General features: G+C 42.3%; 1 protein-coding gene across 1 annotated transcript in view; it reads left to right on the top strand.

The window, feature by feature from the left end:
* KLHDC8B (kelch domain containing 8B) overlaps positions 1–13,198 on the top strand; it is a 35,816-nt gene extending 22,618 nt beyond the window's left edge. The window contains exons 2-5 of the mRNA XM_070933518.1: positions 1,237–1,401; positions 3,573–3,797; positions 6,190–6,291; positions 13,002–13,198. Of these exons, the coding sequence (XP_070789619.1) occupies positions 1,237–1,401; positions 3,573–3,797; positions 6,190–6,291; positions 13,002–13,198 (689 nt within the window). The remainder of the gene's footprint in view (positions 1–1,236; positions 1,402–3,572; positions 3,798–6,189; positions 6,292–13,001) is intronic.
* The last annotated feature ends 611 nt before the right edge of the window (positions 13,199–13,809 follow it).

The following is a 13,809-nucleotide window of genomic DNA, read 5'->3' as shown; positions in this document are numbered from 1 at the left end:
ATAGATTATTTAGAATTCTACCTCATGAGCTTCACCTGAGCTGGCGGAAAACTCTATGGTACAATGTTTACTGGCAACCTGTCCTGCCACAGGGAAAATACTGGATGGTGATGTTAAGACATGTTAAATATGGGACTAAAGAGATTGGTTTTGTTTTTCTCCTATCCAAGCAAACTGTCAGCGTTCCAAGTAATGCACCCAAAGAAAGCAGAACTCCAAGGCAGATATATTCCTCAAGGAACGATTTATTGGATACTTCATATTGGCACAACTGGTGAAAAACGACTCTGAAGGTCCCCGTGGTTTTCACCTAATTAAAAAGTAAAAGTTCCCCCTTTTTCCCAAGTTATCAGTCACAATGTATAATCGAGGTGCTGGCTGGTTGCTTGGTTACTCCACTCCTCCTCTCCCCAGCCACCTGTTGGAATGTCCTTGGTTCCCACAGGAAGACTTTCTTGTTTTGACTACAAACCCCCTGCTAGCTATTTCCCTGCCTCCCTGTCCCTTCTTCTTCCTTGTGGCAACCCTGAAGCCTCCAAGATGGCCTACAGCCAGGTTCACTTCAGGGTTGACACAAACTTTACCAGCTTGTAAGAAAACCTCTGCCAAGTATTCTCCTTAACATGAGGGTTGGAATTAGAGGGAAGACAAGATTGGTTGGTTGCAGAGGTGGGTTTCAGCAGGTTCTGACCAGTTCTGGAGAACTGGTAGCGGAAATTTTGAGTAGTTCAGAGAACCGGTAGTAAAAATTCTGACTGGCCCTGCCCCCATCTAATCTCTGCCTCCCAAGTCCCAGCTGATCGGGAGGAAATGGGGATTTTGCAGTAACCTTCCCCTGGATTGGGGACGGAATGGAGATTTTACAGTAGCCTTCCCCTGGAGTGGGATGGGAATTGAGATTTTACAGTATCCTTCCCCTGCCATGCCCACCAAGCCACGCCCACCAAGCCATGCCATGCCTACCAAGCCACGCCCACAGAACTGGTAGTAAAATAATTTGAAACCCATCACTGGTTGGTTGGTTGGTGATTGATTGATTGATTGATTGAGTGAAAGACTAACAGGGACATCGATCCTAAGAGTCGTGATTCTCACAACAGTGCTACGAAACCAAAACCCATAAAACAATAAAAGCAAAAACCCTGGCACCGTAAGGTAAAATTACAAGATGCTTTTTTATTATTATTATTTCCATCACGTGTTCCTTTTACCTGGACCCATTTCTCCTTTTCTTAGATGGAGTGGTTTATGCTTTAGGTGGAATGGGTGCAGACACGTCTCCACAAGCTCTCCTGCGAATGTATGAACCAGCTAAGGATCATTGGCAGTCTTTACCGCCTATGCCGACACCTTGCTATGGGGTTTCTGCTTTCTTGCATGGGAACAAGATCTACGTGATGGGTAAGGATTCAGCCAACAGGGCCAGGCTGTGGGTGAGTTGGATTATACTTAACCGCAAACTTTGGTCCCAGAAGCTTCCCAGCCACAGGTAAGGTGGAGACATCAATCTCCACATTCCAATAACCATTCCAATGGTCTTTGGCTTACAACGGTTTGTTTTTAGAGACTGTTCAAAGTTACATTGACACTGAAAAAAAATGACTTACAACTGGTCCTCACACTTAGGGCTGTCGCAGCATTCCCCACGGTCATGTGATCCAAATTTGGGCACATGGCAACTGGCATGTATTTAGGATGATTGCGGTGTCCCAGGGTCATGCAAATGTCATGGGCGACCTTCCCAGCTAGCTTTCCACAAACAAAGTCATTGAAAGAGGGCAGATTTGCTTAACGTCTACACCAGGGCTCTCCAACCTTGGCAACTTTAAGACTTGTGGACTTCAACTCCCAGAGTTCCTCAGCCAGCTTTGCTCTGGGAGTTGAAGTCAACAAGTCTTAAAGTTGCCAAGGTTGGAGACCCCTGGTCTACACGATTCACTTCACTGCAGTGATTCACTTAGCAACCGTCACGAAAAAAGGGTCACAAAATCACATAACAACTTACTCAGCAACAGAAATTCTGGTCCCAACTCTGGTCTTAAGTCAAGGACTTGTAAATATCAAGAAATGCTCAAATATCATTTTATAAATGCTTGATCCAGAGTTTGTTACCCTGAGGTAGAAATCCAGCACCCATAATGAGGTCAAGCCTTTATTGAGGCTTACCAAAGAGACACAAAGAAGAGTGCAGGCTTTCAAAGTCTCCAGAATTCTTCGAGCACAAAGTATTATGAATTAACAGGTGAGGGGGGGAAAAAGACTTCCTGGCTTCTTTCCTATCCTCTGCTTTTTGGAACATCAGGCCCAGTGAAAGATTTCTGGAGAAATCTCACAAGCTTGTGGACATTTTTGTATTATTTTAGTTGCAACGTTTCTTTCCTTCATGAACCAATGTGGCTGTCATTGTTTTTAATAGGTTAATGGGTCATATTATCTTTCAGCAAGGAATCACTACCTAATGTTTTATACCTGCTTTGTGGCTTGATCTTGGGTCATTCATAGGCATTGGGGTTCTTTATGGAATGGGAAAGATTTCCATTACAGATGACCACTTTTGGAAATGTTCACCTACTCATTAATTGTGGGGTGTGCAGCCAGGCTGATCTAATCTAAAACTAATCTAATATATATATATAAACACTACTCTAAAATCAAATCTAAAACTAATCAAAGAGAAAACCAACCTAAAACTAAGGAGAAATTTCCTGACAGTGAGAACAATTAATTGCTTGCCTTCAGAAGTTGTGGGTGCTTCATCACTGGAGGCTTTTAAGAAGAGACTGGACCTGTCTGGAATGGTATTCAGGGTCTCCTGCTTGAGTAGGGGGTTGGACTAGAAGACCTTCCAGGTCCCTTCCAACTCTATTATTTTATTTTTGAACATGTTAAACCAGGGGTCAGCAACTTACGGCTCCGGAGCCACATGTGGTTCTTTGGGCCCTCTGCTGTGGCTCCCTGTAGGGTGATCCCAGCATTGGCTGGCCCCACCCCTCGCCCTCCCCTCCCAGTCATTCCTCGCCTGGCCTGAGAAGGTAAGGGTTACGGCGGGGTATTGAGAAGCGGCCAGGGCAGAGACAGAGAGATACAGAGAGAGGGGGAGAGAGAGAGAGAGACATAGAGAGATACAGAGAGGGGAGGGGAGAGAGATATGTCAAAAGAATTTTGGGGTTCCCGGTGTTTTTTAACAACTGGTTCTCTGCCCTAATGACCAGCTGGGTAGGGGTGTGCGGGTCATGTGACTGGTGGAAGTGAGTGACATCGAGTTGGCCATGCCCACCCAGGTTTTGTGGCTCCCGGTGTTTTCTTTTCTGTGGGGGAAATGGGTCCAAATGGCTCTTTGAGTGCTTAAGGTTGCAAACCCCTGTGTTAAACATTTTGAAGTTGAACTGAGCTTGGTGGTTTTTGTTCTTGTTTTTGCAAGATCTTAACTTGCCTGCCTTTAGTACTCTGCCGTCAAAGGTATTTACCTGGCTTTGGAATTCAGTAGAAATTGTTGTATATTTCCTCAGTTTTGCTACACTTTGCTACACTTCATGAGTGATTTGCAGTCATGGTGTCTCTGATTTCCGTAGGAGGACGACAAGGCAAGCTGCCCGTCACAGCCTTTGAAGCGTTTGATCTGGAAGTGAGAAGCTGGACACGCTACCCCAGCGTGCCCAGTCGGCGTGCCTTTGCCAGCTGTGCCATGGCTGAGGGTTGCTTCTTCAGCTTGGGAGGACTGCAACAGCCCGGCCCCCATAACTTCTATTCCCGACCCCACTTTGTCAACACCGTGGAGATGTTTGACTTAGAGGAAGGTAAACTAGAGATGTAGGTGTGTAAATTAAGTGGAAGAATTGTGAATCCTAAAATGATTATTATGTCTCATTAAAGGGTAGAAAAAAGGGATAATGACTGAGTACAGATACTCCTCAACTTATGACCACTGTTGAGCCCAACATTTCTATGGCTAAGCAAGACAGTTGTTAAGTGAGTTTGCTTCATTTTAAGACCTTTCTTGCCACAGGGGTTAAACCACTGCAGTTGTTAATTTATTGATTTACTAATACGGTTAAGTGAATCTGGTTTTCCCATTGACTTTGCTTGTCAGAAGGTCGCAAAAAGTGATTGCATAACCCTGAGACCCAGCAACTGTCATAAATACAGGCCATTGGTCAAGTGTCCAAATTTTGATCATGTGATTATGGGGATGCTGCAAAGGTTCTAAGTGTGAAAAATGGTCATAAACCCTCTTTTTCAGTGCCCTAGTAACTTCAAACGATCACTAAACAAATGATTGTAAATTGAGGACTATCTATAATCCATAGTTTTCACGCACCCAGATTAGAACATGCAGTCACCATCCTGTCAGATTCCATCTTTGAATTCAGGCTTCTTAATCATTATAAATGCCTTTTAATAACAATAGCAATAGCCCTTAGACTTATATACCGCTTCACAGTGCTTTACAGCCCTCTCTAAGTGGTTTACAGAGTCAGCATCTTGCCCACAACAATCTGGGTCCTCATTTTATCGACCTCGGAAGGATGGAAGGCTGAGGTAGTGAGAATCGAACTGCTGAACTGCAGCCAGCAGTCAGCAGAAGTAGCCTGCAGTACTGCATTCTGACCAATGTGCCCCCATGGCTCTAAAGTTGTCTCCAAGTCAAGTTCAGTTCTTGGTGACTTTGTTGACACAGTCAGGATATTTTATTGGCAAACCTGCAAGTAGCTTACCATTGACGCTGTGCTGGTTACCCATTCAAGAATTAACCAGATCCACTCCTGCTTAGCTTCGAGACTCAGAAACAGGAGTTCTTGGTGCTTCTATTTGTCAAAGCTAACTACAGATAGTTTTCCATTTGCGATCCCAATTGGGATTAGAATTTTGATCACTAAGCAACGCAGTCATTAATCAAGTCATCACACCACTGGCCCCAAATTTACAGTACAACCATTTTTACCGTGGTCGTTAAGTGGCTCATGGGAGTTAATTGACTCACATGGTTGATAAGTGAATCGTAGTCGTTAAGCAAACCCAGCTTCCCTAATTGACTTGGTTTGTCAGAAACTGACTGGAAGGTTACAGATCAGAGTCACATGATTTGCAACCGTTGTAAATATGAGCTGTAAATAAACACCCAGATAGCAGTCCCATGACTATGGGTATGGGTATGTGTGTGTGATGGTTGTGACTTCAAGGACAGGCCATAAATCACTTTTTACAAGGCCATTGTAACTACAAACCATCATTAAATGAATTAAGTGAATAAGTCAAGGGCTACCTATATATATTTATATTATATTACATATATATAATAAATAATATTATATATTACATATAAATATATATATATATTCCCGAATGTCATCACTCTGCTAAACAAACAATTCCCTCAATGCTGTCAAACTATTCACTAAGTCTGCACTACTATTAATCTTCTCATCGTTCCCACCACCCATCTCCTTCCACTTCTGACTATAAGACTGTAATTTTGTTGCTTGAATCCTTACAATTTATATTGATATTGTTTCCTGATTGCTTATTTGTACCCTATGACTATCATTAAGTGTTGTACCTTATGATTCTTGACGAACGTATCTTTTCTTTTATGTACACCGAGAGCGTATGCACCAAGACAAATTCCTTGTGTGTCCAATCACACTTGGCCAATAAAAAATTCTATTCTATTCTATTCTATTCTATTCTATTCTATTCTATTCTATTCTATTCTATTCTATTCTATTCTATTCTATTCTATTCTATATATATATTAATGTATACATATATGTAGAGTTTATCTTTAGATCAGGGATGTCAAACTGGATTTCTTTGAGGGCCGGATCAGCATTGTAGTTCTCCTCCGCGGGCCAGCTGCATGGTGGTGGGGAGATGGGACGGACACCTCCTGCAGCACTTTGCCGGCCAAAATGGGGTGCGGGGAGGCACACACTCCCGCGCCCCATTTTGGCCGGCAAAGTACTTCAGGAGGCTGTCCAGGCTGAAAATGGGGCACGGGGGGCTGCACGTGGCCCCCTGCTCCCCATTTTGGCTGCCAGAGGCACTGTGGGCTGGTCCTTTGCTATTTCGAGGCTGGCCCTGCGGGCCAGTTTAAGCACCCTATGAGCTGGATGTGGCCCACAGTCCTTGAGTTTGACACCCCTGCTTTAGATGAAGCTAAATTCTTTCTCTCTCCAATTTTCCAATTAGGGTCTTGGAGTCGGTTAAGCCGGGCCATCCGCATGAGAGACAAAAGGGCTGACTTCGTAGCTGGGCAACTTGGTGGACGTGTGATAGTAGCTGGTGGCCTTGGTGAGTGTTGCTGATCTGGGAGTCTTGGCTCAACACATGAGATAGTTTCAATTGCTCTTCCGAGCTGGGGAATATTTTAGTTCCTTAAAATACCCTGTTCCCCCCAAAATAAGACATCCCCTGATACTATAATAAGCCCATTTGGGCTTTTGAGCGCATGGCAATAAGGCCAAGCGCTTATTTCAGGGTTCAAAAAAATATAAGACAGGGTCTTATTTTTGGGAAAACATGGTAAATAAACCTTACCTATCTCACTCATTGTCTAAGAGATTCTTACTCATTTTGAAAACCTTTAGTTTTTTAAAAAACGACTTTGTATTTGACTGTTTTTCTCTGTCTAATTTTCTATTCTAGCCACCACAGTGTCTCTTAATTTTTCTATGCTATTGTGCAGAGCGTGTTAATAGCAGCTTAGGCACAGCAAATGATGACTCTGCAGTAAGTTAAAAAACAAACACAAAAGTGCCATTTTAGCGGGATAACAGAGGCTTTACCCTTTTACGCCCTGTTTTAGCAATTGACGTCTCTGTTTCAGGGGTCTCGGAGAATTTTCTGGAAAGGCTTAGAAGAACTGGAGCCTAGTTAGGTAAAGAGAATAGAAGATTTGATAGGACCATTGGTGACAATCACAGCTGATAAGTCCATATTTTTCACATATGATTTATTTTGGAAGAACTGGTTTTTACTATTTCAACATTCTTATCTTCCCAAAGAAAGAAATTAAGCTGTGACAATGAGCATCTGCTTCTAAAACCTTGCCATACACCGTGTGTTATGTGTTTTATATATTTACCTCCACAAACAGTGATCATAATATCAATAAGAACAATAATTGCCAGCTTACTTGTGTAGGAATCCAGTTTGATTCATACATGTGGGAAAGGATATATCCCTTTCCAAGCCTCCTTTAAATCTCTGAAAATTTCCTATTATTGTGCACATGAATAACACTGACTCCAGCTAGGCAGAAGGATAAAATCAGCTACGGTTTCCAACTGAGCATATTTATCAAGGAATCGTGCAGAAAGTATTTGAGAATGTTGCTTCTAAAAATAAAGACTTGGCTGAAATTTAACAGGAGCCAAATCTTTTAAGAGTTGAGATTTCTTGGGCTAGCAATAGCCTAAATTTGTTGTATATACTATCCTTTTAGTTGAGCTTCTATAGACTTATGTCAGAGAAATCCAACTAAAAGGATCATTATCTTATCAAAGGAGCTTGCAGAGAAGAAAAAATACTCTTGGACTGCACAATGTAACAAATCCATAATCTTGAACCTTAGTTAATTCCTTGGAGAAACAGCAATAGTACTTAGTAATAGCACTTATATTTATATACTGCTCAGTAGTTACCGCACCCTGGATGGTTTACAATGTCAGCACATTGCCGCCAACTATCTGGATCCTCATTTTACCAACCTTGGAAGGATGGAAGGCTGAGTCAACCTTGAGCCGGTCAGGATCAAACCCCTAGCTGTGGGCAGAATTAGCCTGCAATGCTTCATTCTAACCATGGCAGTATTGCAGGCTAATTCTGCCCACCATTTCACCAAGGAGAAATGAAGATTTTTGTAAGCAAATGTATTTCAATAGGAACGGTTAGATAATGCCCTAAGAGTAAAATTCAGACTAATTGATCAATACTGGAATGATGTAGGGCAGTGTGTCTGATGTCGCTTGTCTAGAGCAATTTGAGCCTGAATAAAAGAAAATTCTTCCAGAAGGGAGAACTGGAAGACGTACTTGGGCTGCCTGAACTTTGGGCTGTCCTTGACATAAAGGACATGGCATGAAGACTCATATTCTGGAAATAGTGATGGGGAGGAGCCCTTGGTGCTCTTTGAGCTTGGATGTTTTTGTGCAAACATTTCATTACCCAACTAGGTAACATCATCAATGCTGTAAATAAATGCTTAATAGTAACAGTATAACAGAGTTGGAAGGAACCTTGGAGGTCTTCTTGTCCAAATGGTAAGATGTTTGGATGTGACCCATGTATCTTCTGGTTGATTCCTGTGCAGGTCATCTTTAACTTACAACCATTGGCTTAGTGACTGTTTTAAGGTACAGCGGCACTGAAAAAACTGACTTACAATTGGTCCTCCTCACACTTAACAACCGTCGCAGCACCCTCATGGTCACATGATCAAAATTTGAGTGCTTGGCAACCAGCATGTATTTATGACAGTTGTAGCGTCCTGGGTTCATGTAATCACCATTTGCAACTTTCTGAGCCAACTTCCAACAAGCAAAGTGTCAAGAGTTCCAAGTAACATACCCACAGCAAACAGAATTCTGAGGCAGGCAAATTCCTCAAAGAATAGGTTTATTGGAGATGTCATATTGGCACAGGCTGGTGAAAACCGACTCTGAATATTCCCTCGGTTTTCACCTAATTAAAAGTGAAAGTTTCTCACTTTGTCAGAACCATCAGTCACATGGTCCTAATCAGGATATTGTCCAGTTGCTAAATGACTCCAGTCCCCTCCTTCCGATCACCTGCAGGAATGTCCTTGGTTCCCACGAGAAAGCATTTTGTTTTGGCTACAACACCCCAACTATCTCTATTCCCCACTCCCTAGCCCTCTTCTCCGGTGTGTCACCGCCGAAGCCCCAAAACGGCCTCAGTCAGGCCAGCTTCAGGGCTGACACAAACTCAGTGGGAAAAGCCATATTTGCTTCGCTACTGTGTCATTTGGTTAACAACTGAATGTTTAATAACTCTGGAAAAAAAGGTCACAACATCGAATGCAACTCATTTAACAACTGCCTTGCTTAGCAATGAAAATTCTGTTCCCAATTGTGGTTGTAAGTTGAGAAATAACTGCATGGAGCTAAAATGAAGTTGAGGTTGAGTAATAGGTCATTCTTCAAGTCATTCTTGGACGTGCGGTGGTGCAAATTTTGTTTCTGATGAATTTCTTTGTTTGGAGGCCTGTTCTACAAAGGAGGAAAAGGGCTGGGTTTGTCAATCAAGGTGATAACCGAGAGTGGATTCTGGTGTTGGCCCTGTTGCTTGAAAATCAGAGGAGTAATACACCTGTGTGAACACAGAGGCTAACGCAGTTTTGCTCACACAGTTTCTTTAATGTTTAGAGGTTGTGCAAATACTCTGTTGAACAATATGCGCAGAGTAACCCTTGAGTAGCAAGGGTGTGCACATGAGAAAACGGTTGAGAGTGATTGTAAATAAGCATTGTCAATACAGACACACTGAGTTGTGGTATTCTTTTACTTTTAGGAAAAAGCAAAGCAAAGTCCAATAAACAATCCAGGTCATACACAGATAAAGATAGTTAATTTGTCAATCTAGGGATATTCCACGAACAAAGTCTTCTTACCAGTTGTTGTAGTCATATGCAATAAAACAGTTCTTTTTGGAGTTGCAAACAGGAACAAGTACAGCAGTAAAACAATCAGTAAAACAGTAGAAAAACAACAAGTAGCAATGATCAAGCAGTGATCATGCAGAGAGAACAGGCAGAGAGGAGCAGAGGTAGCAATAATAATGTAATAAGAACAATAAGCCATGATTCAAGCTTCCTCTTAAATACGTTGGCTACAGTGCTAGCCAATCAGAATACAATGTGATGCAATACAGCACTACAGTCTTAAAGCTATACCTTACATTTTGACTGCAAACATGCATTGATGGTTTATATATATTGCCAACCCAACCAGTTAGGCAATAGCTATTTCCTAACATACTCTTCTCGGGTAATCAAGAGAATTGTATAAATAGCTGTCCTGAAATGACTTGGCTGTGTTTTTATGTATATTCAAAGCAGGGTGGGGGGGAAAGAATGACATGTTTTTAGTTGGATCAGCAAACACTGTGCCAGAATCAGTTAGGTGAAAACTAGGTCACTCGGCAAATATGGTACAAAAATCTCTGGATGCAAACTCATTTGGAAGGACAAGAAAAGATGATGTTACTCAATGTGGACGTAAGACCAGGCTTCGGAGCACCAGGAGCAGATGCTCCATCCTTCTCCTGTGTGTCACTCCTGCAATCCATTCTTCCTAACAACTTTTTTTCCCGTGGGGGAAAATTATTAAGAAATTGGTTGGGCAAAAGCTAGCAAAGGGCAGAGGCAGTAGATGGCTTCGGGGGGAGAAAACAAGTGGATTAGGAGTAAGAACATTATTTTTCCTCTGCTAATGCCGACCATAACAACGATATGATGCAGCAAAGGCCTAGCTATTCCATTTTAGTCCTATTCTTCCGCATCCATTAACCTTACTGCCTTTAACACAAGTCAGAAGGTCTCGTCTCTCCTGGCGTTCTGCCAGCAGCGTTTTTCTGAATTACTTAAGCAGTGAGGAAAAGCAGATTTGGAATATGTACCTTTCTGAATGTTGCCTGCTAAGAGATATGTTTTGCAGCCAAAATATTCCAGTTTAAGTTCTGGCACATCCAATGAATTGAGCTCAAGCATCTGGGCTACAAACTAGTCCAAGGATGCTGTCAGAACAGCAGGCAACAGGAGTAGTAGAGCCAACTCCTTGTATAATTTATGGGAGTTCTCCAGAACCATTCATGAGAAACATAAAAACACAAGGTCGTATATACTATTTCAGGACTAGAATAAAAAAAAAAAAGTGAAGATAGAGTGTGTTTTGCTACACTCTAGTCACTTTTTCAGGTAATAAATAGAATTAGTGAGGTAAATAACATCCTCCTCCTCCTACAAACTTTGTGAGTATGCCTTGTGGCATTTGTGTGTGTGTGTTTTTTTTAAATGGATTTATAGGAAGAGGAATCTAATGTTGGGAATATTTTCAGGGGTATGCTGTGTGTGCTTATAGCTCTTGCAAAAGGGTAAAACCAATTGGATTGAAAATGATTTCCCTTGATTTCTTAAAGATTTATCTATTTTATTTGGGGTAGGGAAAGGAGCAGGTTTTTTTCTGGTTGAAGGCCAAACTTGACACAGGAAGGCATATATTCAAACAGGCTATTGCTGAGCACATTGTAAGCCGCCCTGAGTCTTCGGAGAAGGGCGGCATATAAATCAAATTAAAAAAAAAAAAAAGACATATTTCAACTCAGTAGCTGATACCAGGACAGTCTCTAAAATTGAATGCAATTTAATTTCCACTTATACTAAGTCAAAGCAATGGTTTTGTGTTATTTCACTTTCCTCTCTTTTGAACAGAAAAGGATCAAAGTGGTGGTACAGATTATTTTGTGTCTTTTTACCATCTTCTGTAGTATCATCTATCCTGTTTAGAGAGGAAGGAGGGAGAAAAGCATTTAATAATACTTTGTGTGAACAGATCTTATGATGAGCCCAAGCAACAATTAGTTATAGTCTGTCTTTCGTCTGAAGTGGACAGTGCCTCTACTTGTCACCTCTGCTCCCCTCTTTACACTTCCACCCTTGTGTAACTGAGTTCCTTCTGCACCTTTATTAGACTAGTTAGTGTTGGAAGAAATATCCTTCTGGGTTCAGTTCCAAGTGGGGAAAAAGACACTGGAAACATGGAGACTGCTTAGAAAGATGGTTTAATGGTGGACAGGATCACATGGTTAGAAGCTGAGCGTGCCTTGATTTTATGCCCTGTCTGAGCTTTGAACTTCCTGGGGCACAGGAAGAGTATCCTGATTTGTTGTCAGACTCCCAGGGGGTGGGTATCTTAGCTAGCCTTGCTGGCTGATGTAATCTTCCCAGGTGCCATGTGGTGAGTTTCTGTTGCTAGATGGGCCCTATTGTGTTGTAGATGATGGTCCATTGACAAAGATAGGGGGAATGAGTGAGCTTGGCTGAGGCCTTAATGGCCCATTGACAAAGGTGGGGTGGATAAAACATGGTTTCTTCATTTCTCATCCAGGGAAATATAATATTCTGCCTTTTTAATATTTCCTAAAATATTTCATTCTTCTAGGAGAGGGGTGAGTGCTAACTTCCTACATTAGTATCATACGTTCTGTTGTATAGTTTGGCAATGACATTTCATCTGGGTGTTGTGTGATGGATCTTCCTTTGACCCTGAACCTGTAGCTCATATCCTGTCTCAACCCCCTGTTGCAATACCCCCCCACCTTTTTTTTTTTTATGTAGATTGAAGGAAATATAGATAAGTTTTGTTCTTCATTTCCACAATGAAAATCATAGCAGAGCTGCTGTGGGTGACTTCTGCCCCCGCTGAAAATAACACCAAACAGAATATTTTTTCTCCAGCTTTCTTGACCTTAAAAAAAGTCTATATTACACAACTTAACATCTAAAGATAAAATATAAGCACTCTCTATATGAAATAAATAAATCCAAAAAGATTCCATTTGAAACGGAAGTTAGAAAATATGCATCCTGAATCCCTTGGCACTGTCTCGCTGGCTTTCATGGAGAAATTACAACAGGCAGTGCCGGTGGCGTTGGCAATGTGATCTAGTGTGAGAAAGTGAGCTCAGATCTCTCGGCACCGTTTCCGGCTCGAATTTTGGCTCCGGGCTTCCAGAAATCTCTCGCGTTCGAAAGCACCACGTATCCTGTCAAATCCTTTGCTTCAGCAGCAAGACACGCCTGGCAGTAGATCCTGGGAGATATTTGGCTTGGTAGAATTCAATTGCACAGTTCTCTTTTAATTAACAGAGTGTGCAATTTTGACGCCTTCAGTATGTGGCACTGCAGTTGAGACAAATGCCAGCTGAGTCTCCATTGGGTAAAGCAACCCAAGTTCACCCAACTTTCTCTCTCCTTCTTCTAGGGAACCAATCAAGTCCTCTGGGATCTGCGGAAGGATTTAATCTGGCTAAGAAGAAATGGGAGCCTTTGCCCTCCATGTCTATCGGGCGCTGCTCTTGTGCTAGTTTGGAAGCACCCAACCTGCTGTTTGTGATCGGAGGGGTGGCTCAAGGCCCCAGCGGTGCAGTGGAGGCCCTGAGCTTACAGGAGGAGGTCTGATTGAAGGTTATTATGAAAAGGTTTCCCCATGCCAGCACCAAGGAGGACTCAAAAGTGCCTGTTGACGACAGCATTAGCATACGAGGAGGGAGCAGCGAGAAGAGCTTTATGGCCAACGTTGAGGCCTGCTGCGGTGACTTTTCCTTTTGCCATTCTGCAAATAACTCATTTCATCTCTGCAAAGCATCAAGTAGCTCAGAGACCAGAGCAGTCTGTTCTGTAGGCGAGGCTAGGGGTCAAGCAGTTTAGCGGCTCTGACTGCCGGAGGACAAAGTAGGTTTGACGCGGTTGATTCTTTTGATGTGCAGCTGCGGATTTCTTCGCATAGCTTTCCAAAGGAACAGGATTGGGAATTTGGGCTTGGTCTGGGTGAACTCTGATTGAAGCGGCTGCGTGACTGCCTCCTCATAAGCAAAACTCTCCAATTCTACTCTCTTCCTTTTGGTTATTTACTTATATTCCACTGCAATAGAATATAAAGCCAATACACCACAACAATACTGTCATTATTATTTTATTTTATTTTGGCTTTGATGAAGCTCTCTAGCTTAAAGATCTTCCCTCCCCTTTCTGTGGCTCAGCTACTCTGCAGATTGTCATTGCCGCATTAG

The sequence above is a fragment of the Pituophis catenifer genome, unplaced genomic scaffold (assembly GCF_029215685.1).
Source record: "Pituophis catenifer annectens isolate HBS135680 unplaced genomic scaffold, rPitCat1.0.hap2 SCAF_2, whole genome shotgun sequence".
NCBI lineage: Eukaryota > Metazoa > Chordata > Lepidosauria > Squamata > Colubridae > Pituophis > Pituophis catenifer.
Note: the sequence above shows the minus strand (reverse complement) of the source record. Positions and strands in the feature narration are given on the sequence as shown.